Source organism: Oncorhynchus nerka, linkage group LG12 (assembly GCF_034236695.1).
Source record: "Oncorhynchus nerka isolate Pitt River linkage group LG12, Oner_Uvic_2.0, whole genome shotgun sequence".
NCBI lineage: Eukaryota > Metazoa > Chordata > Actinopteri > Salmoniformes > Salmonidae > Oncorhynchus > Oncorhynchus nerka.
The window spans coordinates 91429630-91456055 of NC_088407.1; the positions used below are offsets into that span (position 1 = coordinate 91429630).

The following is a 26426-nucleotide window of genomic DNA, read 5'->3' on the forward strand; positions in this document are numbered from 1 at the left end:
CTTCACACAATACTGTTCCCTGCTGAGGGCGGGGCCTGTACCTTGCTTCACAGAATACTGTTCCCTGCTGAGGGTGGGGCCTGTACCTTGCTGCACACAATACTGTTCCTGCTGAGGGCGGGGCCTGTACCTTGCTTCACACAATACTGTTCCCTGCTGAGGGCGGGGCCTGTACCTTGCTTCACACAATACTGTTCCTGCTGAGGGCGGGGCCTGTACCTTGCTTCACACAATACTGTTCCCTGCTGAGGGCGGGGCCTGTACCTTGCTGCACACAATACTGTTCCCTGCTGAGGGCGGGGCCTGTACCTTGCTGCACACAATACTGTTTCCGCTTTTCAAATCCTCCCGCTCAAGTTGACGGCTCCAGCATGCGGTACGCACTTGCACACACAGACACACATTCCTATCCTCTGAGTGGATCCATGAGGGAATGTATTGGCATTGGCACGAGGTCAGCAGAGTGGTGAGTGAGAGACAGAGAGAGACACACACAGAGAGATAGAGACAGAGAGAGTGAGTGAGTGAGAGACAGAGAGTGAGTGACATAGAGAGACAGAGAGTGAGTAACAGAGAGATCACCCTAATCCACATTTGACCCCAATAACTACTGTGGGATATGTGTCAACAGCAACCTTGGGAAAAATCATTGTATTATATGTATGGTGATCTTAGGCTTGTGTGCAGCTGCTCAGCCACGGAAACCCATTTCATGAAGCTCCTGACTAACAGTTATTGTGCTGACGTTGCTTCCAGACACAGTTTGGAACTCGGTAGACAGGGACGATTTTTACACGTGATGTGCTTCAAGCCTCGCAGGTCCCATTCTGTGAACTTGTGTGGTCTGCCACTTCGCGGCCTAGACGTTTCAACCTGAATCACAATGACAGCACTCCGGGGAAGCTCTAGCAGGGCAGAAATTTGACAAACTGACTTGTTGGAAAGGTGGCATCCTATGATGGTGCCACGTTGAAAGTCACTGAGCTCTTCAGTAAGGACCATTCTACTGTTTGTCTGTGGAGATTCCATGGCTGTGTTTATACACCTGTCAGCAACGTGTGTGGCTGAAATAGCCGAATCCACTCATTTGAAGGGGTGTCCACACACACAATATATACATGTGTATGAGGACACCCTTCAAACTAGAGTTGTGTGCAGTCGTGGGTGAACAGGTTGTACAGGAGGGGACTAAGCACGCACCCCGGAGGGGTCCCTGTGTTGAGGGTCAGCGTGGCGGATTTCTTGTTGCATACCCTCACCAGCTGGGGGCGGCCCGTCAGGAAGTCCTGGATGCAGTTGCAGAGAGAGGTGTTTAATCCCAGGATCCTTAGATTAGTGATGAGCTTTGAGGGCACTATGGTGTTGAAATCTGAGCTCTAGTCAATGAACAGCATTCTCACATAGGTGTTCCTTTTGTCCAGGTGGGAGACGGCAGTGTGGAGTGTAATAGAGACTGCGTCATCTGTGGATCTGTTGGGACGGTACAGTATGTGAATTGACGTAGGTCCAGTGTGTCTGAGACGATGGTGTTGATGTGAGCCATGACCAGCCTTTCAAAGCACTTCATGGCTAAAGATGTGAGTGTAACGGAGCAATAGTCATTTAGGCAGGTTACCTTGGCATGTAGCTATTACAGACTGATTCAGGTCGAAAATGTCAGTGAAGACACTGCACCCCAAGTACTGCCTGTTCACCGGCCCCCAGCACTGTCTCTGCCCCCAGTATCGACTGGTCATCGGCCCCCAGCACTGTCTCTGCCCCCAGTATCGACTGGTCATCGGCCCCCAGCACTGTCTCTGCCCCCAGTATCGACTGGTCATCGGCCCCCAGCACTGTCTCTGCCCCCAGTATCGACTGGTCATCGGCCCCCAGCACTGTCTCTGCCCCCAGTATCGACTGGTCATCGGCCCCCAGCACTGTCCCCCCCAGTATCACTGTCATCGCCCCCAACACTGTCCCTGCCCCCAGTATCGACTGGTCATCGGCCCCCAGCACTGTCTCTGCCCCCAGTATCGACTGGTCATCGGTCCCCAGCCCACCTTCCGTACTGAGCTGCAGTGCAGAATAGAAAACAATCTCCATGCACGACCAGGGAAGCTCTATCCTGGGCCCAGCTCCAAGATCTACTCCACTGGCTTGCTCCTCAGCGATGCCACAGAGCAGCAGTAGTAGCAGCAGGTCTGTGAGAAGAAGGGAGACCTTTTAAAGAGGAATGAAAACATAGCTGTAACTCAACAGCTGTCCGCCCCTGGGAGTAAAAGCAGTGTATCTCTGAGATGTTTTCAGTCAAGCATGTTGCCAATCAAAGGGATTATTAATAACATAGAAAACGTCATGGATAATGATGGACGGTGGTATGTTATAGAATATAATTTGATTCATTATAATTACTGGGGTCTGAGACAGGGGGGTTGGGAGACACTGTGGCCCCAACCCATGTCAACCCTGGAAATGGCCAGCCAGAAGGGAGCTTACCCAACCACTCTGTGGCTAGTAGTGGCAGAAGTGTGCTGAGCTGATCTGAAGGAGAGCCAGTGGCTCCCCAGCGGTCTAAGCCGCTGCATCTCAGTGTCACTACAGCGTCACTACAGACACCATGGTTCGATTCCAGGCTGTATCACAACCGGCCGTGATTGGGAGTCCCACAATTGGCCCAACGTCGTCCGGGTTTGGCCAGTGTAGGCCATCATTGTAAATAAGAATTTGTTATTTTTACTAACTTGCCTAGTTAAATACATTTAAAAAATCCAACATTATTTGAATGAAAATTCAGTCCACTTGACAATTAAAAAATAATTAATTATTATTGATGTTGATAATTTTGTACAACTTCATTACAGTGAAACATAATATGGAATGTAACACAAATACAGTTGATTTCTAATAATACGATCACTACAGATAGCTAGCTCTTCACATTATTTTCCTCGACATGTTTATCTGATCTTCTAGCTAGCTAGTTGGTTTTGTTCTAGCTAGCTCACACAAAGTAGTCTTTTCTCCTTCTCGCTGGTCTGCATGATCACGATGCTGTGGCTGTAACATTTAACGGGACACTAGAACACACAACAACTAGCTATTGCAGATAGACATTTTCAGGAAAAGCAGCTCGTATAGCAAGCCAATAAAATGAATATCATTGCATCGCTTCAACATCTAGCTTGCTTATCTCGCCTGGGCACTGCAGCAGCAGCCAGATGAAGCAACTGTATCAAAAATCTTCTTCCCCGCTTGTCTTGATTCTACAGGGAGCTTTAGACCAGAGCCCTATTCCCTCCTCAAAACATTATTAGCAAGCTAGCTAACGTTAGCCATACTTGAGCAGAGATCTCAGCTTGCTAACTAGGCCAAGCCAACTAACTACACACCAAATATACACAGAGCAAACAAGTATTTTTCTACTGTTAGTCTCAACCAAATAACAAGTACATAGCTAGACACATCGCTCTGATACACAACGTAAGAACCACTAGATACAGGCAAGAGAAAAAGCCTCTAATGCTAGATAACCAGCCACACTGTAATGCCAATAGAAAAGCATCAGTACTGTTAGCGGTTATGCTATGTGGAAACACTTGTTTAATTATTCCATTCATCTTCTTCACCAACACCTTGGTGTAGCTTTCAAATTCTGTGAATATCATTTAGCTAGATAGCTATTAATTATCTCATTTAATCCATATTTAGCACGATAGAAAAGCTTCCAAATCGGAAAAAAAAGTCCTGAGCTCGTGTTCTTCTTCTGTTTTTACTACCACAAAACGTTTGGTAACTCAAACATATTTAGATATAACTGATAAGGTAACAGGTAAAACTCTGAGCGCACAGATTCGACATCTGCAAAGTGTAGCTTTGATTCACAGAAGGAGATTCTCAAGTTTAGTAAATTAGTTGATTTCATTCTCAAATGTAGTTTGCACGGTTTTTATTGAATTTATTCACATATCAACTTAAACTGTTTACAAGTGTTGTTATATTTATTCACACATCACGTAACGCAAGGTTGCATTTATTCACAAAATAAGTTACATATTTGCAACTACAAAACTCAGGACACCCTTGCAACTCATCATCTACATGTATAATTAAGTTATTATTCTACATCTGACTGCCAAGAGTCAATGCAGTGTTTGTACTTTACCTAGTTAGCACAACAGCTAGCTAGCGAATCATGTCAACCATTTAGCTAACGTTAGCCAGCTAGCTAATATTGGATCTATGGGCTGTGTAGTTATGGAGAGTGAATTAAAGGGTTTATTTGTCATCTTGCTAGATGGTTATATAGCTGTGGCCATCTGGTTAAATATCAACAGAGGCTTTCTACAACAATAGAGTCCTTAGGAGCAACTATCTTCATGGCTCCTGCAGCTAGCATGAAGCCAACCCTCACTTGTTTATTAGGATCCCCGAAAAAGCTTTTGCAGAAGCAGAAGTTACTATTCCTGACAAGTAATAAAACATTAGTAGACAAGGACAGTCACACAAAAATAAAAAATACAAAAATACAACTTAAAAACAATAAATGTTTTTAAAACCTACAAACCACGTGACATGAGCAGTCAAAGCAGGGCGTTATTAAACGGGTGGCAGGTAGCCTAGTGGTTAGAGCGTAGGGGTGGCAGGTAGCCTAGTGGTTAGAGTGTAGGGGTGGCAGGTAGCCTAGTGGTTAGACTGTAGGGGTGGCAGGTAGCCTAGTGGTTAGAGCGTAGGGGTGGCAGGTAGCCTAGTGGTTAGAGCGTAGGGGTGGCAGGTAGCCTAGTGGTTAGACTGTAGGGGTGGCAGGTAGTCTAGTGGTTTAGAGTGTAGGTAGTCTAGTGGTTAGAGCGTAGGGGTGGCAGGTAGCCTAGTGGTTAGAGCGTAGGGGTGGCAGGTAGTCTAGTGGTTAGAGCGTAGGGGTGGCAGGTAGTCTAGTGGTTAGAGCGTAGGGGTGGCAGGTAGTCTAGTGGTTAGACTGTAGGGGTGGCAGGTAGTCTAGTGGTTAGACTGTAGGGGTGGCAGGTAGTCTAGTGGTTAGACTGTAGGGGTGGCAGGTAGTCTAGTGGTTAGAGCGTAGGGGTGGCAGGTAGCCTAGTGGTTAGAGTGTAGGGGTGGCAGGTAGCCTAGTGGTTAGACTGTAGGGGTGGCAGGTAGCCTAGTGGTTAGAGCGTAGGGGTGGCAGGTAGCCTAGTGGTTAGAGCGTAGGGGTGGCAGGTAGCCTAGTGGTTAGACTGTAGGGGTGGCAGGTAGTCTAGTGGTTAGAGCGTAGGGGTGGCAGGTAGCCTAGTGGTTAGAGCGTAGGGGTGGCAGGTAGTCTAGTGGTTAGAGCGTAGGGGTGGCAGGTAGTCTAGTGGTTAGAGCGTAGGGGTGGCAGGTAGTCTAGTGGTTAGACTGTAGGGGTGGCAGGTAGTCTAGTGGTTAGACTGTAGGGGTGGCAGGTAGTCTAGTGGTTAGACTGTAGGGGTGGCAGGTAGTCTAGTGGTTAGAGCGTAGGGGTGGCAGGTAGTCTAGTGGTTAGACTGTAGGGGTGGCAGGTAGCCTAGTGGTTAGAGCGTAGGGGTGGCAGGTAGCCTAGTGGTTAGAGCGTAGGGGTGGCAGGTAGCCTAGTGGTTAGAGCGTAGGGGTGGCAGGTAGCCTAGTGGTTAGAGCGTAGGGGTGGCAGGTAGCCTAGTGGTTAGAGCGTAGGGGTGGCAGGTAGTCTAGTGGTTAGAGCGTAGGGGTGGCAGGTAGCCTAGTGGTTAGAGCGTAGGGGTGGCAGGTAGCCTAGTGGTTAGAGCGTAGGGGTGGCAGGTAGCCTAGTGGTTAGAGCGTAGGGGTGGCAGGTAGCCTAGTGGTTAGAGCGCCTAGGGGTGGCAGGTAGCCTAGTGGTTAGAGCGTAGGGGTGGCAGGTAGCCTAGTGGTTAGAGCGTAGGGGTGGCAGGTAGCCTAGTGGTTAGAGCGTAGGGGTGGCAGGTAGTCTAGTGGTTAGAGCGTAGGGGTGGCAGGTAGCCTAGTGGTTAGAGCGTAGGGGTGGCAGGTAGCCTAGTGGTTAGAGCGTAGGGGTGGCAGGTAGCCTAGTGGTTAGAGCGTAGGGGTGGCAGGTAGCCTAGTGGTTAGAGCGTAGGGGTGGCAGGTAGTCTAGTGGTTAGAGTGTAGAGGTGGCAGGTAGCCTAGTGGTTAGAGCGTTGGACTAGTAACTGGAAGGTTGCAAGATTGATTTCCTGTCGTTCTGCCCCTGAACGAGGCAGTTAACCCACTGTTCCCCTGAACGAGGCAGTTAACCCACTGTTCCCCTGAACGAGGCAGTTAACCCACTGTTCCCCTGAACAAGGCAGTTAACCCCCTGTTCCCCTGAACGAGGCAGTTAACCCACTGTTCCCCTGAACAAGGCAGTTAACCCCACTGTTCCCCTGAACAAGGCAGTTAACCCACTGTTCCCCTGAACAAGGCAGTTAACCCCCTGTTCCCCTGAACAAGGCAGTTAACCCACTGTTCCCCTGAACAAGGCAGTTAACCCCCTGTTCCCCTGAACAAGGCAGTTAACCCCCTGTTCCCCTGAACAAGGCAGTTAACCCCCTGTTCCCCTGAACAAGGCAGTTAACCCCCTGTTCCCCTGAACAAGGCAGTTAACCCCCTGTTCCTCTGACCAAGGCAGTTAACCCACTGTTCCCCTGAACAAGGCAGTTAACCCCCTGTTCCCCTGAACAAGGCAGTTAACCCCCTGTTCCCCTGAACAAGGCAGTTAACCCCCTGTTCCCCTGAACAAGGCAGTTAACCCCTGTTCCTCTGACCAAGGCAGTTAACCCACTGTTCCCTGAACAAGGCAGTTAACCCCTGTTCCCTGAACAAGGCAGTTAACCCCTGTTCCCTGAACAAGGCAGTTAACCCACTGTTCCCTTGAACAAGGCAGTTAACCCACTGTTCCCCTGAACAAGGCAGTTAACCCACTGTTCCCCTGAACAAGGCAGTTAACCCACTGTTCCCCTGAACAAGGCAGTTAACCCCCTGTTCCCCTGAACAAGGCAGTTAACCCACTGTTCCCCTGAACAAGGCAGTTAACCCACTGTTCCCCTGAACGAGGCAGTTAACCCCACTGTTCCCCTGAACAAGGCAGTTAACCCCACTGTTCCCCTGAACAAGGCAGTTAACCCACTGTTCCCTTGAACAAGGCAGTTAACCCACTGTTCCTAGGCCGTCATTGAAGATAAGAATTAGTTCTTAAACGACATACCCAGTAAAATAAATAGAAAAAACAGTGGAGTTAGTTGAGACACATTTTTTCCAATGGAATCATACACAAACTTAATAATTTGACCAAATAATATTTAGGGAGAGGTCATCATTTCACGGAGTCTGGTGAAGGAAGAAATCACATGGAAAAAGTGGTTAGCAAGTCCGGTCCCAAAAATAAATATCATTTTCACCAAGTCAAATTAATTTGTGTTTAGAGGTTTCGTGATGCTTGTATCTAAATTAAAGTAGATCATTTCATGATTGTTCTATACATCAGCTGGGGTCTCTGTAAGCTTCAATATGAGGTCGTAAACCCAGCATGGAAGTGCATCCTTGTAGCTGTGTGGGCTAATATAGCCTTGGGCTAAGTTGAGCTAATGGCCATGAGGTAAATTGAGCCAATGGCCATGAGGTCAATTGAGCCAATGGCCATGAGGTCAATTGAGCCAATGGCCATGAGGTAAATTGAGCCAATGGCCATGAGGTCAATTGAGCCAATGGCCATGAGGTAAATTGAGCCAATGGCCATGAGGTAAATTGAGCCAATGGCCATGAGGTCAATTGAGCCAATGGCCATGAGGTCAATTGAGCCAATGGCCATGAGGTAAATTGAGCCAATGGCCATGAGGTAAATTGAGCCAATGTAAGTGTTTTCTTCCCAGGCGTAATGCAAGGCATTATCACTGGGATATGAGGTAACACCAAGGCCTTGCCTATGTAAAAAATAATTACAAATATATATACTAAGTACAAAGTGTATGGTAGGTGTTAAAGGCCTTATCTGAGAACATTGAATATAGTTTGCATAAGATTTTAGGTCTGTTGTAGGTATAATTTAGGCCTGTTGTAGGTAGGATTTAGGCCTGTTGTAGGTAGGATTTAGGTCTGTTGTAGGTAGAATTTAGGCCTGTTGTAGGTAGGATTTAGGCCTGTTGTAGGTAGGATTTAGGTCTGTTGTAGGTAGAATTTAGGCCTGTTGTAGGTAGGATTTAGGCCTGTTGTAGGTAGGATTTAGGTCTGTTGTAGGTAGAATTTAGGACTGTTGTAGGTAGAATTTAAGCCTGTTGTAGGTAGGATTTAGGCCTGTTGTAGGTAGAATTTAGGCCTGTTGTAGGTAGAATTTAGGCCTGTTGTAGGTAGAATTTAGGCCTGTTGTAGGTAGAATTTAGGACTGTTGTAGGTAGAATTTAGGACTGTTGTAGGTAGAATTTAGGCCTGTTGTAGGTAGAATTTAGGCCTGTTGTAGGTAGGATTTAGGCCTGTTGTAGGTAGGATTTCTAAACACATGCTTCATTTGTAAATGGAGAGTTGAAGAGTGCCCCTGGCTATCTGTATATTAAACAAAACAAGAACACGGGTGCTGTCTGGTTTGCTTAATATCAGGACTTTGAAATTATTTATACTTTCACTTTTGATACTTATGTATATTTTAGAACTTACATTTACTTTTGATAATTAAGTATATTTAAAAACAAGTACTTTGACTTTTACTTGAGTCATTTTCTATTAAGGTATCTTTACGTTTACTCAAGTATGACAATTGGGTACTTTTTAAACCACTGGTAAATCCGGATCCACTCATTCGGTTTCACTCGATGAACACATTTCTTCATGCTCTCGCTCTCTACGCTGACAGTGGCGCCCTCTAGTGTTGCCTCCAAATGACTGCATCTGTCTTGTCACCTGATCGAATCCAGGAAGCAGAGCATAACAAGCCCTGCAATCTGACATCCCTGTAGTTATCGACAGAGAAAGACTAACTAGATCGATATCTTAGTTCATTAAGTCACACAGCGACACCATGGTTCAATGTTTCCTGATCCATACCGTTAACCCGGTAAGCACTCTGGCCCCCGGGGAGAGCCGCGTGCTCTACTCCCGTGTGTTTGGACCGGAGGAGGGCGCGCTGACCGGGGCGGACAGTGAACTGGGACCGGAACGGAGGCGGCTTCTGCAAAATGAGAAGGTAGCGGTGGTGGCGAGGTGAGCAACGGTCCTGGAACCTGTACTAGAAATACAATGTTGTTGCATGCAGTTTTGACATACAGGCGAGGCCACTAACGTGACAATCCTGTAATGTCAAATATGAACGTGACTGCGTGAGCTTCTTTGAATGCACAATACTGTAAGTAGGGCATCGTCAACAGTAGTGCACTATATAGGGAATATGGTTCCATAGGGCCCTGGTCAACAGTAGTGTTCTATATAGGGTCCTGGTCAACAGTAGTGTTCTATATAGGGAATAGGGTCCTGGTCAACAGTAGTGTTCTATATAGGGAATAGGGTCCTGGTCAACAGTAGTGTTCTATATAGGGAATAGGGCCCTGGTCAACAGTAGTGACTAGGGAATAGGCCCTGGTCAACAGTAGTGCACTATAGGGAATAGGGAATAGTACTATAGGAATAGGGCCCTGGTCAACAGTAGTGTTCTATATAGGGAATAGGGCCCTGGTCAACAGTAGTGTTCTATATAGGGAATAGGGCTCTGGTCAACAGTAGTGTACTATATAGGGAATAGGGCCCTGGTCAACAGTAGTGTTCTATGTAGGGAATAGGGCCCTGGTCAACAGTAGTGTTCTATATAGGGTCCTGGTCTACAGTAGTGTTATATATAGGGAATAGGGCTCTGGTCAACAGTAGTGTACTATATAGGGAATAGGGCCCTGGTCAACAGTAGTGTTCTATATAGGGGCCTGGTCAACAGTAGTGTACTATATAGGGTCCTGGTCAACAGTAGTGTTCTATATAGGGTCCTGGTCTACAGTAGTGTTCTATATAGGGAATAGGGCCCTGGTCAACAGTAGTGTTCTATATAGGGTCCTGGTCAACAGTAGTGTTCTATATAGGGTCCTGGTCAACAGTAGTGTTCTATATAGGGCCCTGGTCAACAGTAGTGTTCTATATAGGGTCCTGGTCAACAGTAGTGTTCTATATAGGGTCCTGGTCAACAGTAGTGTTCTATATAGGGTCCTGGTCAACAGTAGTGTACTATATAGGGTCCTGGTCTACAGTAGTGTTCTATATAGGGAATAGGGTTCTGGTCAACAGTAGTGTTCTATATAGGGAATAGGGTTCTGGTCAACAGTAGTGTTCTATATAGGGTCCTGATCTACAGTAGTGTACTATATAGGGTCCTGGTCTACAGTAGTGTTCTATATAGGGTCCTGGTCTACAGTAGTGTTCTATATAGGGTCCTGGTCTACAGTAGTGTACTATATAGGGTCCTGGTCTACAGTAGTGTTCTATATAGGGTCCTGGTCTACAGTAGTGTACTATATAGGGTCCTGGTCTACAGTAGTGTTCTATATAGGGTCCTGGTCAACAGTAGTCCACTATATATAGGGAATAGGGCCCTGGTCAACAGTAGTGTTCTATATAGGGAATAGGGTCCTGGTCAACAGTAGTCCACTATATATAGGGAATAGGGCCCTGGTCAACAGTAGTGTTCTATATAGGGAATAGGGCCCTGGTCAACAGTAGTCCACTATATATAGGGAATAGGGCCCTGGTCAACAGTAGTCCACTATATATAGGGAATAGGGCTCTGGTCAACAGTAGTCCACTATATATAGGGAACAGGGTTCTATAGGGCTCTGGTCAACAGTAGTCCACTATATATGGGGAACAGGATGCCAGTTGGTAGAAAACATTCCCCCTGTGTTATGTTCTGCCTTCACTACGCCCAAGGCTATACATTCCTACCGCCAGCGGGCGAGGGGAGTTTGCCATTCAAGATGTGATTTGCATTGCTGGGTGGTAGCCTAATCTATACATATGTCAACATAAGTGGCGACAGGAAGTAGGCGCGCTTGCTGGCTTGATGTTGAAAACAGCGACTTGCCTCCGACTAGCAGCTGTTGTGTGGTGGCCGGTGGGGAGGAGGGCTGCTGCTTGACAGAGTTGGCCATCGCTGGCTCCCTGTGAATGACACGATGGGCGAAAAAGCTGTCGCTCGATTACTGGAGGGACACCGGCTCTCCCGAGGGCTTGTTGCTAACTGTCTGTGTCGACCAAACTATCTCTCTCTTTCCATAATACCATCTCGGTCTCTCAGGCAGGTGCGTAGTGCAGTGACCCAGTCCGGTGTTGCTCATGCCGGGTGTTGCTAGCAGGTATAATAACTCTCTCTCTCTCTCTCTCTCTCTACTCCATCCCTCTCTCAGGCAGGTGCGTAGTGCAGTGACCCAGTCCGGTGTTGCTCATGCCGGGTGTTGCTAGCAGGTATAATAACTCTCTCTCTCTCTCTACTCCATCCCTCTCTCAGGCAGGTGCGTAGTGCAGTGACCCAGTCCGGTGTTGCTCATGCCGGGTGTTGCTAGCAGGTATAATAACTCTCTCTCTCTCTCTCTACTCCATCCCTCTCTCAGGCAGGTGCGTAGTGCAGTGACCCAGTCCCGTGAGGCGTCAGGCCGGGTGTTGGTAGAGGCCGTACTGGGAGAGGAGCTGGTGGCTCTCCAAGAGGCTGACAGCGGGGTTCAGCGGCTGGGGAAGGGAGAGCCCTGGGCTGGGGAGAGGAGTGCTCTGTGGCTGGGGGTCCAGAGCCTAGCCTTCACCCTGGTCACTGAGCCCCATGAGAACCTGCTTCTGGCTGAGGGGACCCTGAAGAGCCTCACCAGACACTGTCTGGAATATCTACGCATGCTGGGGACGGGGAGTGAGGTGAGAGATGTGGGTCCAAGCCTTCACCCTGGTCACTAGGTCCTAGCCTTCACCCTGGTCACTGGCTCCTAGCCTTCACCCTGGTCACTGGCTCCTAGCCTTCACCCTGGTCACTGGGGCCTAGCCTTCACCCTGGTCACTGGCTCCTAGCCTTCACCCTGGTCACTGGGGCCTAGCCTTCACCCTGGTCACTGGGGCCTAGCCTTCACCCTGGTCACTGGCTCCTAGCCTTCACCCTGGTCACTGGCTCCTAGCCTTCACCCTGGTCACTGGCTCCTAGCCTTCACCCTGGTCACTGGCTCCTAGCCTTCACCCTGGTCACTGGCTCCTAGCCTTCACCCTGGTCACTGGCTCCTAGCCTTCACCCTGGTCACTGGCTCCTGCCTTCACCCTGGTCACTGGGGCCCTAGCCTACCCTGGTCACTGGCTCCTACCCTGGTCACTGGCTCCTAGCCTTCACCCTGGTCACTGGCTCCTAGCCTTCACCCTGGTCACTGGCTCCTAGCCTTCACCCTGGTCACTGGCTCCTAGCCTTCACCCTGGTCACTGGCTCCTAGCCTTCACCCTGGTCACTGGCTCCTAGCCTTCACCCTGGTCACTAGGTCCTAGCCTTCACCCTGGTCACTGGCTCCTAGCCTTCACCCTGGTCACTGGCTCCTAGACTTCACCCTGGTCACTGGGGCCTAGCCTTCACCCTGGTCACTGGGGCGGGCCTAGCCTTCACCCTGGTCACTGGGTCCTAGCCTTCACCCTGGTCACTGGGTCCTAGCCTTCACCCTGGTCACTAGCTCCTAGCCTTCACCCTGGTCACTGGGGCCTAGCCTTCACCCTGGTCACTGGGGCCTAGCCTTCACCCTGGTCACTGGGGCCTAGCCTTCACCCTGGTCACTGGGGCCTAGCCTTCACCCTGGTCACTGGGTCCTAGCAACCCTGGTCACTGGGGCCTTGGTCACTGGGGCCTAGCCTTCACATACAGGTCACTGGGGCCTAGCCTTCACCCTGGTCACTGGGGCCTAGCCTTCACCCTGGTCACTGGGTCCTAGCCTTCACCCTGGTCACTGGGGCCAGCCTTCACCCTGGTCACTGGGTCCTAGCCTTCACCCTGGTCACTGGGGCATAGTGTCACTAGCCTTCACCCTGGTCACCCTGGTCACTGGGGCCTAGCCTCACCCTGGTCACTGGTCCTAGCCTTCACCCTGGTCACTGGGTCCTAGCCTTCACCCTGGTCACCCTGGTCACTGGGGCTAGCCTACCCTGGTCACTAGGTCCATAGGGCACCCTGGTCACCCTGGTCACTGGGGCCTTGTTTCTGGTCACTAGGTCCTAGCCTTCACCCTGGTCACCCTGGTCACTGGGGCCTTGCTTCACCCTGGTCACTGGGTCCTAGCCTTCACCCTGTCACTGGGTCCTAGCCTTCACCCTGGTCACTGGGTCCTAGCCTTCACCCTGGTCGTGTTCACTAAGCCTTCACCCTGGTCACTGGGGCCTAGCCTTCACCCTGGTCACTGGGGCCTAGTGTTCACCCTGGTCACTGGGGCCCTAGCCTTCACCCTGGTCACTGGGCACTGGCTCCTAGCCTTCACCCTGGTCACTGGCTCCTAGCCTTCACCCTGGTCACTGGCTCCTGGCCTTCACCTGGTCACTGGCTCCTAGCCTACCCTGGTCACTGGCTCTAGCCTTCACCCTGGTCACTGGCTCCTAGCCTTCACCCTGGTCACTGGGAATAGGGCTTCACCCTGGTCACTGGGTCACTGGCTCCTAGCCTTCACCCTGGTCACTGGCTCCTAGCCTTCACCCTGGTCACTGGCTCCTAGCCTTCACCCTGGTCACTGGCTCCTAGCCTTCACCCTGGTCACTGGCTCCTAGCCTGGTCACTGGCAGCCTTCACCCTGGTCACTGGCTCCTAGCCTTCACCCTGGTCACTGGCTCCTAGCCTAGCCTTCACCCTGGTCACTGGCTCCTAGCCTTCACCCCTGGTCCTGGCTCACTTCACCCTGGTCACTGGGGCCTAGCCTTCACCCTGGTCACTGGGGGCCCCTTCACCCCTGGTCTGGTCACTGTAGCCTGGTCACTTCTAGCCTTCACCCTGGTCACTGGGGCCTAGCCTTCACCCTGGTCACTGGGGCCTAGCCTTCACCCTGGTCACTGGGGCCTAGCCTTCACCCTGGTCACCCTGGTCACTGGGGCCTAGCCTTCACCCTGGTCACTGGGTCCTAGCCTTCACCCTGGTCACTGGGGCCTGGCTCAACACCCTGGTCACTGGGGCCTAGCCTTCACCCTGGTCACTGGGGCCTAGCCTTCACCCCTGGTCACTGGGGCCTAGCCTTCACCCTGGTCACTGGGTCCTAGCCTTCACCCTGGTCACTGGTCACTGGGGCTAGCCTTCACCCTGGTCACTGGGTCCTAGCCTTCACCCTGGTCACTGGGGCCCCTGCCTTCACCCTGGTCACCCTGGTCACTGGGGCCTAGCCTTCACCCTGGTCACTAGGTCCTAGCCTTCACCCTGGTCACTGGGTCCTAGCCTTCACCCTGGTCACCCTGGTCACTGGGGCCTAGCCTTCACCCTGGTCACTAGGTCCTAGCCTTCACCCTGGTCACCCTGGTCACTGGGGCCTTGCCTTCACCCTGGTCACTAGGTCCTAGCCTTCACCCTGGTCACCCTGGTCACTGGGGCCTTGCCTTCACCCTGGTCACTGGGTCCTAGCCTTCACCCTGGTCACTGGGTCCTAGCCTTCACCCTGGTCACTGGGTCCTAGCCTTCACCCTGGTCGCTGGGTCCTAACCTTCACCCTGGTCACTGGGGCTAGCCTTCACCCTGGTCACTGGGGCCTGCCTTCTGGTCACTGGGGCCTGGCCTCACCCTGGTCACTGGGGCCTAGCCTTCACCCTGGTCACTGGGGCCTAGCCTTCACCCTGGTCACTGGGGCCTAGCCTTCACCCTGGTCACTGGGGCTAGCCTTCACCCTGGTCACTGGGGCCTAGCCTTCACCCTGGTCACTGGGGCCTGCCTTCACCCTGGTCACTGGGGCCTAGCCTTCACCCTGGTCACTGGGGCCTAGCCTTCACCCTGGTCACTGGGGCCCAGCCTCACCCTGGTCACTGGGTCCTAGCCTTCACCCTGGTCGCTGGGTCCTAACCTTCACCCTGGTCGCTGGGGCCTAGCCTTCACCCTGGTCACTGGGGCCTAGCCTTCACCCTGGTCACTGGGTCCTAGCCTTCACCCTGGTCACTGGGTCCTAGCCTTCACCCTGGTCACTAGCTCCTAGCCTTCACCCTGGTCACTGGGGCCTAGCCTTCACCCTGGTCACTGGGGCCTAGCCTTCACCCTGGTCACTGGGGCCTAGCCTTCACCCTGGTCACCCTGGTCACTAGGCCTGTTCACCCTGGTCACTGGGTCCTAGCCTTCACCCTGGTCACTGGGGCCTAGCCTTCACCCTGGTCACTGGGGCCTAGCCTTCACCCTGGTCACTGGGGCCTAGCCTTCACCCTGGTCACTGGGGCCTAGCCTTCACCCTGGTCACTGGGTCCTAGCCTTCACCCTGGTCACTGGGGCCTAGCCTTCACCCTGGTCACTGGGTCCTAGCCTTCACCCTGGTCACTGGGGCCTAGCCTTCACCCTGGTCACCCTGGTCACTGGGGCCTAGCCTTCACCCTGGTCACTAGGTCCTAGCCTTCACCCTGGTCACTGGGTCCTAGCCTTCACCCTGGTCACCCTGGTCACTGGGGCCTAGCCTTCACCCTGGTCACTAGGTCCTAGCCTTCACCCTGGTCACCCTGGTCACTGGGGCCTTGCCTTCACCCTGGTCACTAGGTCCTAGCCTTCACCCTGGTCACCCTGGTCACTGGGGCCTTGCCTTCACCCTGGTCACTGGGTCCTAGCCTTCACCCTGGTCACTGGGTCCTAGCCTTCACCCTGGTCACTGGGTCCTAGCCTTCACCCTGGTCACTGGGTCCTAACCTTCACCTGCCTTCACCCTTCACCCTGGTCACTAGGGTCCTGGCCTTCACCCTGGTCACTGGGGCCTAGCCTTCACCCTGGTCACTGGGGCCTAGCCTTCACCCTGGTCACTGGGGCCTAGCCTTCACCCTGGTCACTGGGGCCTAGCCTTCACCCTGGTCACTGGGGCCTAGCCTTCACCCTGGTCACTGGGGCCTAGCTTCACCCTGGTCACTGGGGCCTAGCCTTCCCCTGGTCACTGGGGCCTAGCTTCACCCTGGTCACTGGGGCCTAGCCTTCACCCTGGTCACTGGGTCTAGCCTTCACCCTGGTCACTGGGTCCTAACCTTCACCCTGGTCACTGGGGCCTAGCCTTCACCCTGGTCACTGGGGCCTAGCCTTCACCCTGGTCACTGGGTCCTAGCCTTCACCCTGGTCACTGGGGCCTTGCCTTCACCCTGGTCACTGGGGCCTAGCCTTCACCCTGGTCACTGGCTCCTAGCCTTCACCCTGGTCACTGGGGCCTAGCCTTCACCCTGGTCACTGGGGCCTAGCCTTCACCCTGGTCACTGGGGCCTAGCCTTCACCCTGGTCACTGGGGCCTAGCCTTCACCCTGGTCACCCTGGTCACTGGGTCCTAGCCTTCACCCTGGTCACTGGGTCCTACCCCCTGGTCACTGGGGGCCTAGCCTTCACCCTGGTCACTGGGGCCTAGCCTTCACCCTGGTCACTGGGACCCAGCCCTTCACCCTGGTCACTGGGGCCTAGCCTTCACCCTGGTCACTGGGTCCTAGCCTTCACCCTGGTCACTGGGTCCTAACCTTCACCCTGGTCACTGGGGCCTAGCCTTCACCCTGGTCGCTGGGTCAACCTTCACCCTGGTCACTGGGGCCTAGCCTTCACCCTGGTCACTGGGTCCCCTAGTCCTTCACCCTGGTCACTGGGTCTAGCCTTCACCCTGGTCACTAGCTCCTAGCCTTCACCCTGGTCACTGGGGCCTAGCCTTCACCCTGGTCACTGGGGCCTAGCCTTCACCCTGGTCACTGGGGCCTAGCCTTCACCCTGGTCACCCTGGTCACTGGGGCCTAGCCTTCACCCTGGTCACTGGGTCCTAGCCTTCACCCTGGTCACTGGGGCCTAGCCTTCACCCTGGTCACTGGGGCCTAGCCTTCACCCTGGTCACTGGGGCCTAGCCTTCACCCTGGTCACTGGGGCCTAGCCTTCACCCTGGTCACTGGGTCCTAGCCTTCACCCTGGTCACTGGGGCCTAGCCTTCACCCTGGTCACTGGGTCCTAGCCTTCACCCTGGTCACTGGGGCCTAGCCTTCACCCTGGTCACCCTGGTCACTGGGGCCTAGCCTTCACCCTGGTCACTGGGTCCTAGCCTTCACCCTGGTCACCCTGGTCACTGGGGCCTAGCCTTCACCCTGGTCACTAGGTCCTAGCCTTCACCCTGGTCACCCTGGTCACTGGGGCCTTGCCTTCACCCTGGTCACTAGGTCCTAGCCTTCACCCTGGTCACCCTGGTCACTGGGGCCTTGCCTTCACCCTGGTCACTGGGTCCTAGCCTTCACCCTGGTCACTGGGTCCTAGCCTTCACCCTGGTCACTGGGTCCTAGCCTTCACCCTGGTCGCTGGGTCCTAACCTTCACCCTGGTCACTGGGGCCTAGCCTTCACCCTGGTCACTGGGGCCTAGCCTTCACCCTGGTCACTGGGGCCTAGCCTTCACCCTGGTCACTGGGGCCTAGCCTTCACCCTGGTCACTGGGGCCTAGCCTTCACCCTGGTCACTGGGGCCTAGCCTTCACCCTGGTCACTGGGGCCTAGCCTTCACCCTGGTCACTGGGGCCTAGCCTTCACCCTGGTCACTGGGGCCTAGCCTTCACCCTGGTCACTGGGGCCTAGCCTTCACCCTGGTCACTGGGGCCTAGCCTTCACCCTGGTCACTGGGGCCTAGCCTTCACCCTGGTCACTGGGGCCTAGCCTTCACCCTGGTCACTGGGGCCTAGCCTTCACCCTGGTCACTGGGTCCTAGCCTTCACCCTGGTCGCTGGGTCCTAACCTTCACCCTGGTCGCTGGGGCCTAGCCTTCACCCTGGTCACTGGGGCCTAGCCTTCACCCTGGTCACTGGGTCCTAGCCTTCACCCTGGTCACTGGGGCCTTGCCTTCACCCTGGTCACTGGGGCCTAGCCTTCACCCTGGTCACTGGCTCCTAGCCTTCACCCTGGTCACTGGGGCCTAGCCTTCACCCTGGTCACTGGGGCCTAGCCTTCACCCTGGTCACTGGGGCCTAGCCTTCACCCTGGTCACTGGGGCCTAGCCTTCACCCTGGTCACCCTGGTCACTGGGTCCTAGCCTTCACCCTGGTCACTGGGTCCTAGCCTTCACCCTGGTCACTGGGGCCTAGCCTTCACCCTGGTCACTGGGGCCTAGCCTTCACCCTGGTCACTGGGGCCTAGCCTTCACCCTGGTCACTGGGGCCTAGCCTTCACCCTGGTCACTTGGGGAAAAAATAGTTTAAAAACACAACAATCTTTGCAAATGTATAAAATAAAAAACGGTATTATTCAGAATCTCTGCTATGAGACTCAAAATTGAGCTCAGGTGTATCCTGTTTCCATTGATCATCCTTGAGATGTTTCTACAACTTTTTATTTATTTATTTAATTTCACCTTTATTTAACCAGGTAGGCCAGTTGAGAACAAGTTCTCATTTACAACTGCGACCTGGCCAAGATAAAGCAAAGCAGTGCAACACAGAGTTACACATGGAATAAACAAAACATACAGTCAATTATACAGTTGAAAAATCTATATACTGTGTGTGCAAATGAGGTAGGATAAGGGAGGTAAGGCAATAAATTGGCCATAGCGGTGAGATAATTACAATTTAGCAATTAAATATTGGAGTGATAGATGAGTGTGCAAGTAGAGATACTGGGGTGCAAAAACTCAATAACAGTATGGGGATGAGGTATTTAGATGGGCTTATTACAGATGGGCTATGTGCAGTGATCTGTGAGCTGCTCTGACAGCTGGTGCTTAAAGTTAGTGAGGGAGATATGAGTTTCCAGCTTCAGTGATTTTTGCAATTCGTTCCAGTCATTGACAGCAGAGAACTGGAAGGAAAGGCGGCCAAAGGAGGAATTGGCTTTGGGAGTGAACGGTGAAATATACCTGTTTGAGCACGTGCTACAGGTGACCAGTGAGCTGAGATAAGGTGGGGCTTTACCAATCAATCAGTCAACTTGATTGGAGTCCACCTGTGGTAAATTCAATTGATTGGACATGATTTGTAAAGGCACACACCTGTTGATATAAGGTCCACAGTTGACTGTGCATGTCAGAGCAAAAACCAAGCCATGAGGTCAAAGGGATTACTCTTAGAGCTCTGAGACAGGATTGTGTCGAGGCATAGATCTGGGGAAGGGAATCAAAATAAGGTCCCCAAGACATTCTTAAATTGAAGAAGTATGGAACCACCAAGACTGGCCACTGGCCAAATTGAGCAATCAGGGGAGAAGGGCCTTGGTCAGGGAGGTGACCAAGAACCCAATGGTCACTCTGAACGAGCTCTAGAGTTCCTCTGTGGAGATGGGAGAACCTTCCAGAAGGATAACCATCTCGGCAGCACTCTACCAATCAGGCCTATACTTATGGTATAGTGGCCAGATGGAAGCCACTCCTCAGTACATGACAACCTGCTTAGAGTTTGCCAAAAGGTCCCTAAAGACTCTCAGACCATAAAAAACAAGATTCTCTGGTCTGATGAAACCAAGATTGAATTCTTTGGCCTGAATGCCAAGCGTCAGGTCTGGAGGAAACCTGGTACCATCCCTACGGTGAAGTATGGTGGTGGCAGCATCATGCTGTGGGGATGTCTATCAGCGGCAGGGACTGGGAGACTAGTCAGGATCGAGGAAATGATGAATGGAGCAAAGTACAGAGAGATCCTTGATGAAAACCTGCCCCAGAGCGCTTAAGACCTCAGACTGGGGCGAAGGTTCACCTTCCAACAGGACAACGACCCTAAGCACACAGACAATACACCACAGGAGTGGCTTTGGGACAAGTCTCTAAATGTCTTTGAGTGGCCCAGCCAATGCCTCGACTTGATCCCGATCTAAGATCTCTGGAGAGACCTGAAAATAGCTGTGCAGCGACACTCCCCATCCAACCTGACAGAGCTTGAGAGGATGTGCAGAGAAGAATGGGAGAAACTCCCCAAATACAGGTGTGCCAAGCTTGTAGCGTCATACCCAAGAAGACTGGAGGCTGTAATCGCTGCCAAAGACTCTTCAACAAAGTACTGAGGTTCTGAAAACGTAAATGTGATATTTCCAAAAATAATTTATACATAAATGTCTAGAAACCTGTTTTTCTTTGTCATTGTGGGGTTTTGTGTGTAGATGAGAGTTTTTTCCCCCTGTCCAATTTAGAATAAGTAACACAATAAAATGTGGAAAAGTCTAGGGCTGTGAATACTGAATGTTCATTGTTTTGTCAAAAATTGCTAATTGACGCACAGCAATATTCAAACCTTATCTCTGACTTTCAATCAAATTTTTGTCAGAACTGAGACTAAACCATTCAACTCAACACTTCTTTGAAAGCCATTATGGTGTTTCTTTGACATTAATATTTGTGTTCAGAAGAGTGAGGCAGAGCTTTTAAGTGTTTCCAGGTATTGTGGTGACAGCATCATGTTATGGGTATGCTTGTCACTGACAGGGACTGGGGAGTTTGTCAGGATTGAAATAAATATGAGTAAATCCTAGGGACAAAGTTAGAGGAAAACCTGCCTGTCTTCTTCTAAAGTTTTGTTTTATTCTTCAGGTCCTGTTGAAGAGTGACCGTATTGATGTCCTGCTCCATCGTCTATTACCACACGGTCAGCTGCTGTTCCTCAACCATCGCTTCACTCAGAGTCTGGAGAAGGAGCTGGCTAATTACATGGCCCAATGAGAGAGAAGGAGAGGATGGCGTATTATGCCTAAAAGAAGGTCTGAAAACGGCGAGATGCTTTATCCAAACTTTAAAATAAAAAACGACTAGCTTGTTGTTCAACTTAACGTTGAAAACATTTTTATTACGCCGCTCTCTAATGAACACTACCCTTGGAGAATAGGAGTGAACTACACGGACCTTCCTCTTCTCTCCCTTGGGATAGCACGGGCAAACAGGAAGTGGGTTGATACCACGGGCAAACAGGAAGTGGGTTGATACCACGGGCAAACAGGAAGTGAGTTGACCTGAGGGGTCCAGAACAGAAAGACACAACTATCCATCTCACAGAGACTGTTATTGTCACAAAGCTGCATTCAATAATGGCCTGAAGAGTGTCTGAACTGTCTCTCTGTCTGTGCCCTTACCCATCCAGGCGATGGAAAAGTACCCTTTGTGGCAGAGGTATATATTTGTCACGTGCTGAATACAACACGCCTTACTGGGCAATGCTTACTTACAAGCCCTTAACTATTTTTAAGAAAAATAAGAGTTAAGAAAATATTTACTAAAGTAAGGGGGAGTGGGAGGGGGGAGGGGGGTCAATGCAAATAGTCCAGGTAGCCATTGGATGAACCGTTCAGCAGTCTGATGGCTCGGGGGTAGAAGCTGTTCAGGAGCCTTTTGGTCCCAGACATGGCGCTCCGGTACCGCTTGCCGTGCTGTAGCAGAGAGAACAGTAGGACTTGGATGACTGGAGTCCTTGACAGTTTGTTGAGGCCTTCCTCTGACACCACCTTTGATGTACCGGGGCGCCGGGGAACAGTGGGTTAGATCTCTAGAGATTGGTAGAGCTCTATGTTGATTGGTAGAGCTCTGTGTTGATTGGTAGAGCTCTGTGTTGATTGGTAGAGCTCTGTGTTGATTGGTAGAGCTCTGTGTTGATTGGTAGAGCTCTGTGTTGATTGGTAGAGCTCTGTGTTGATTGGTAGAGCTCTGTGTTGATTGGTAGAGCTCTGTGTTGATTGGTAGAGCTCTGTGTTGATTGGTAGAGCTCTGTGTTGATTGGTAGAGCTCTGTGTTGATTGGTAGAGCTCTGTGTTGATTGGTAGAGCTCTGTGTTGATTGGTAGAGCTCTGTGTTGATTGGTAGAGCTCTGTGTTGATTGGTAGAGCTCTGTGTTGATTGGTAGAGCTCTGTGTTGATTGGTAGAGCTCTGTGTTGATTGGTAGAGCTCTGTGTTGATTGGTAGAGCTCTGTGTTGATTGGTAGAGCTCTGTGTTGATTGGTAGAGCTCTGTGTTGATTGGTAGAGCTCTGTGTTGATTGGTAGAGCTCTGTGTTGATTGGTAGAGCTCTGTGTTGATTGGTAGAGCTCTGTGTTGATTGGTAGAGCTCTGTGTTGATTGGTAGAGCTCTGTGTTGATTGGTAGAGCTCTGTGTTGATTGGTAGAGCTCTGTGTTGATTGGTAGAGCTCTGTGTTGATTGGTAGAGCTCTGTGTTGATTGGTAGAGCTCTGTGTTGATTGGTAGAGCTCTGTGTTGATTGGTAGAGCTCTGTGTTGATTGGTAGAGCTCTGTGTTGATTGGTAGAGCTCTTTTCTTGTGTTACAGCTTGAATAAAACATTTTATTAAATTGAGATGTTGTGTCACTGGCCTACACACAATACCCCATAATGTCAAAGTGGATTTTTTTTTTTTTTTTTAAAGTTTTTACAAATGAATTAAAAGTGAAAATCTGAAATGTCTTGAGTCAATAAGTATTCAACCTCTTTGTTTATGGCAAGGAGCCTAAATAAGTTCAGGAGTAAAAATGTGCTTAACAAGTCTCATAATAAGTTGCATGGACTCACTCTGTGTGCAATAAGTGTATGGCATTATTTTTGAATGGCTACCTCATCTCTGTACGCCACACAACATCTGTATGGAAAGCAATGTTTTTATTAAGTTGAACATGTGCACTTTATGACAATGTTATTGGACCAAGTTACACTTCTCAAAAAGCAACGAAATGGTGGCATGACCATTACTACCATTACTACTGCTATTACTACCATTACTACTGCTATTACTACCATTACTGCTGCCATTACTACTGCTGTCACTACCATTACTACCATTACTACTGCTGTCACTACCATTACTGCTACCATTACTACCATTACTACTGCCGTCACTACCATCACTACTACCATTACTACTGCTATTACTACCATTACTACTGCTATTACTACCATTACTACTGATATTACTACCATTACTACCATTACTGCTGCCATTACCACTACTACTGCTGTCACTACCACTACTACTGCTGTCACTACCACTACTACTGCTGTCACTACCCCTACTACTGCTGTCACTACCACTACTACTGCTGTCACTACCATTACTACTGCTGTCTTGCTGTCAATACACCTGTCTACTACTGCTGTCACTACCACTACTGCTGTCACTACCCCTACTACTGCTGTCACTACCACTATTACTGCTGTCACTACTGTCACAACATCTGTACCTGCTACTACTGCTGTCACTACCATTACTACTGCTGTCACTACCATTACTACTGCTGTCACTACCATTACTACTGCTGTCACTACCATTACTACTGCTGTCACTACCATTACTACTGCTGTCAATACCATTACTACTGCTGTCTCTACCCCTACTACTGCTGTCACTACCACTACTACTGCTGTCACTACCACCACTACTACTGTCACCACCATTACTACTGCTGTCACTACCACTACTACTGCTGTCACTACCATTACTACTGCTGTCACTACCATTACTACTGCTGTCACTACCCCTACTACTGCTGTCACCACCATTACTACTGCTGTCACTACCCCTACTACTGCTGTCACTACCATTACTACTGCTGTCACTACCATTACTACTGCTGTCACTACCCCTACTACTGCTGTCACTACCCCTACTACTGCTGTCACTACCCCTACTACTGCTGTCACTACCATTACTACTGCTGTCACTACCATTACTACTGCTGTCACTACCACTACTACTGCTGTCACTACCCCTACTACTGCTGTCACCACCACTACTACACTACTACTACTGCTGTCACTACCATTACTACTGCTGTCACTACCCCTACTACTGCTGTCACCACCACTACTACTGCTGTCTCTACCATTACTACTGCTGTCACTACCCCTACTACTGCTGTCACTACCCCTACTACTGCTGTCTCTACCATTACTACTGCTGTCACTACCCCTACTACTGCTGTCACCACCACTACTACTACCATCACCACCACTACGACTACCATCACCACCATAACTACTGCTGTCTCTACCCCTACTACTACTGTCACTACCACTACTACTGCTGTCTCTACCCCTACTACTGCTGTCACTACCCCTACTACTGCTGTCACTACCCCTACTACTGCTGTCACTACCACTACTACTGCTGTCACTACCACTACTACTGCTGTCTCTACCCCTACTACTGCTGTCTCTACCCCTACTACTGCTGTCACTACCACCACTACTACCATCACCACCACCACTACTACCATCACCACCACTACTACTACCATCACCACCACCACTACTACCATCACCACCACCACTACTACCATCACCACCACTACTACTACCATCACCACCACTACTACTACCATCACCACCACTACTACTACCATCACCACCACTACTACTACCATCACCACCACTACTACTACCATCACCACCACTACTACTACCATCACCACCACTACTACTACCATCACCACCACTACTACTACCATCACCACCACTACTACTACCATCACCACCACTACTACTACCATCACCACCACCACTACTACTGCCGTCACCACCACTACTACTACCATCACCACCACTACTACTACCACCACTACTACTACCATCACCACCACTACTACTACCATCACCACCACTACTACTACCATCACCACCACTACTACTACCATCACCACCACTACTACTACCATCACCACCACTACTACTACCATCACCACCACTACTACTACCATCACCACCACTACTACTACCATCACCACTACTACCATCACCACCACTACTACTACCATCACCACCACTACTACTACCATCACCACCACTACTACTCACCATCACCACCACTACTACTACCATCACCACCACTACTACTACCATCACCACCACTACTACTACCATCACCACCACTACTACTACCATCACCACCACTACTACTACCATCACCACCACTACTACTACCATCACCACCACTACTACTACCATCACTACCACTACTACTACCACTCACCACCTACTACTACCATCACCACCACTACTACTACCATCACCACCACTACTACTGCCATCACACACCCCTACTACTGCTGTCACTACCATTACTACTACCATCACCACCACTACTACTACACACCACTACTACTGCTGTCACTACCATTACTACTGCTGTCACTACCACTACTACCATCACCACCACTACTATACCACCACTACTACTGCCATCTCTACCCCTACTACTACCATCACTACCACTTACTACTGCTGTCACCACCACTACTACTACCATCACCACCACTACTACTGCTGTCACTACCACTACTACTGCTGTCACTACCCCTACTACTGCCATCACCACCACTACTACTACTACTACCATCACCACCACTACTACTACCATCACCACCACCACTACTACCATCACCACCACCACTACTACCATCACCACCACTACTACTACCATCACCACCACTACTACTACCATCACCACCACTACTACTACCATCACCACCACTACTACTACCATCACCACCACTACTACTACCATCACCACCACTACTACTACCATCACCACCACTACTACTACCATCACCACCACTACTACTACCATCACCACCACTACTACTACCATCACCACCACTACTACTACCATCACCACCACTACTACTACCATCACCACCACTACTACTACCATCACCACCACTACTACTGCTGTCACTACCATTACTACTGCCGTCACTACCATTACTACTGCCGTCACTACCCCTACTACTGCCGTCTCTACCCCTACTACTGCCGTCTCTACCACTACTACTACCGTCACCACCACTACTACTACCATCACCACCACTACTACTACCATCACCACCACTACTACTACCATCACCACCACTACTACTACCATCACCACCACTACTACTACCATCACCACTACTACTACTACCATCACCACCACTACTACTACCATCACCACCACTACTACTACCATCACCACCACTACTACTACCATCACCACCACTACTACTACCATCACCACCACTACTACTACCATCACCACTACTACTACTACCATCACCACTACTACTACTACCATCACCACCACTACTACTACCATCACCACCACTACTACTACCATCACCACCACTACTACTACCATCACCACCACTACTACTACCATCACCACCACTACTACTGCTGTCTCTACCCCTACTACTACTGTCACTACCACTACTACTGCTGTCTCTACCCCTACTACTGCTGTCACTACCCTTACTACTGCTGTCACTACCCCTACTACTGCTGTCACTACCACTACTACTGCTGTCACTACCACTACTACTGCTGTCACTACCACTACTACTGCTGTCTCTACCCCTACTACTGCTGTCACTACCACTACTACTAC

At 50.7% G+C, this 26426-nt stretch overlaps 1 protein-coding gene across 2 annotated transcripts; it reads left to right on the forward strand.

The window, feature by feature from the left end:
• The first annotated feature begins 8852 nt into the window (after positions 1–8852).
• Positions 8853–21695, forward strand: ap5s1 (adaptor related protein complex 5 subunit sigma 1). Of its 2 annotated transcripts, none has more exons than XM_029656220.2 (3): positions 8853–9171; positions 11556–11856; positions 20622–21695. In XM_029656220.2, exons 1-3 carry the CDS (start codon positions 8990–8992, stop codon positions 20748–20750), a joined length of 612 nt encoding a protein of 203 aa, XP_029512080.1. In that variant the 5' UTR covers positions 8853–8989; the 3' UTR covers positions 20751–21695. The 2 variants fall into 2 exon arrangements, with proteins under 2 accessions (XP_029512080.1, XP_029512081.1); XM_029656221.2 differs by having other exon boundaries at positions 8854–9171; positions 11556–11847.
• The last annotated feature ends 4731 nt before the right edge of the window (positions 21696–26426 follow it).

What these genes read in the sequence shown, in the direction of transcription:
- ap5s1 (XM_029656220.2), top strand. Translation starts at nt 8,990, where the DNA reads ATGGTTCAATGTTTCCTGATCCATACCGTTAACCCGGTAAGCACTCTG. An exon ending in AAGGTAGCGGTGGTGGCGAG is followed by an intron (nt 9,172 to 11,555) that starts GTGAGCAACGGT and finishes TCCCTCTCTCAG; the next exon opens with GCAGGTGCGTAGTGCAGTGA. An exon ending in CGGGGAGTGAGGTGAGAGAT is followed by an intron (nt 11,857 to 20,621) that starts GTGGGTCCAAGC and finishes TTTATTCTTCAG; the next exon opens with GTCCTGTTGAAGAGTGACCG.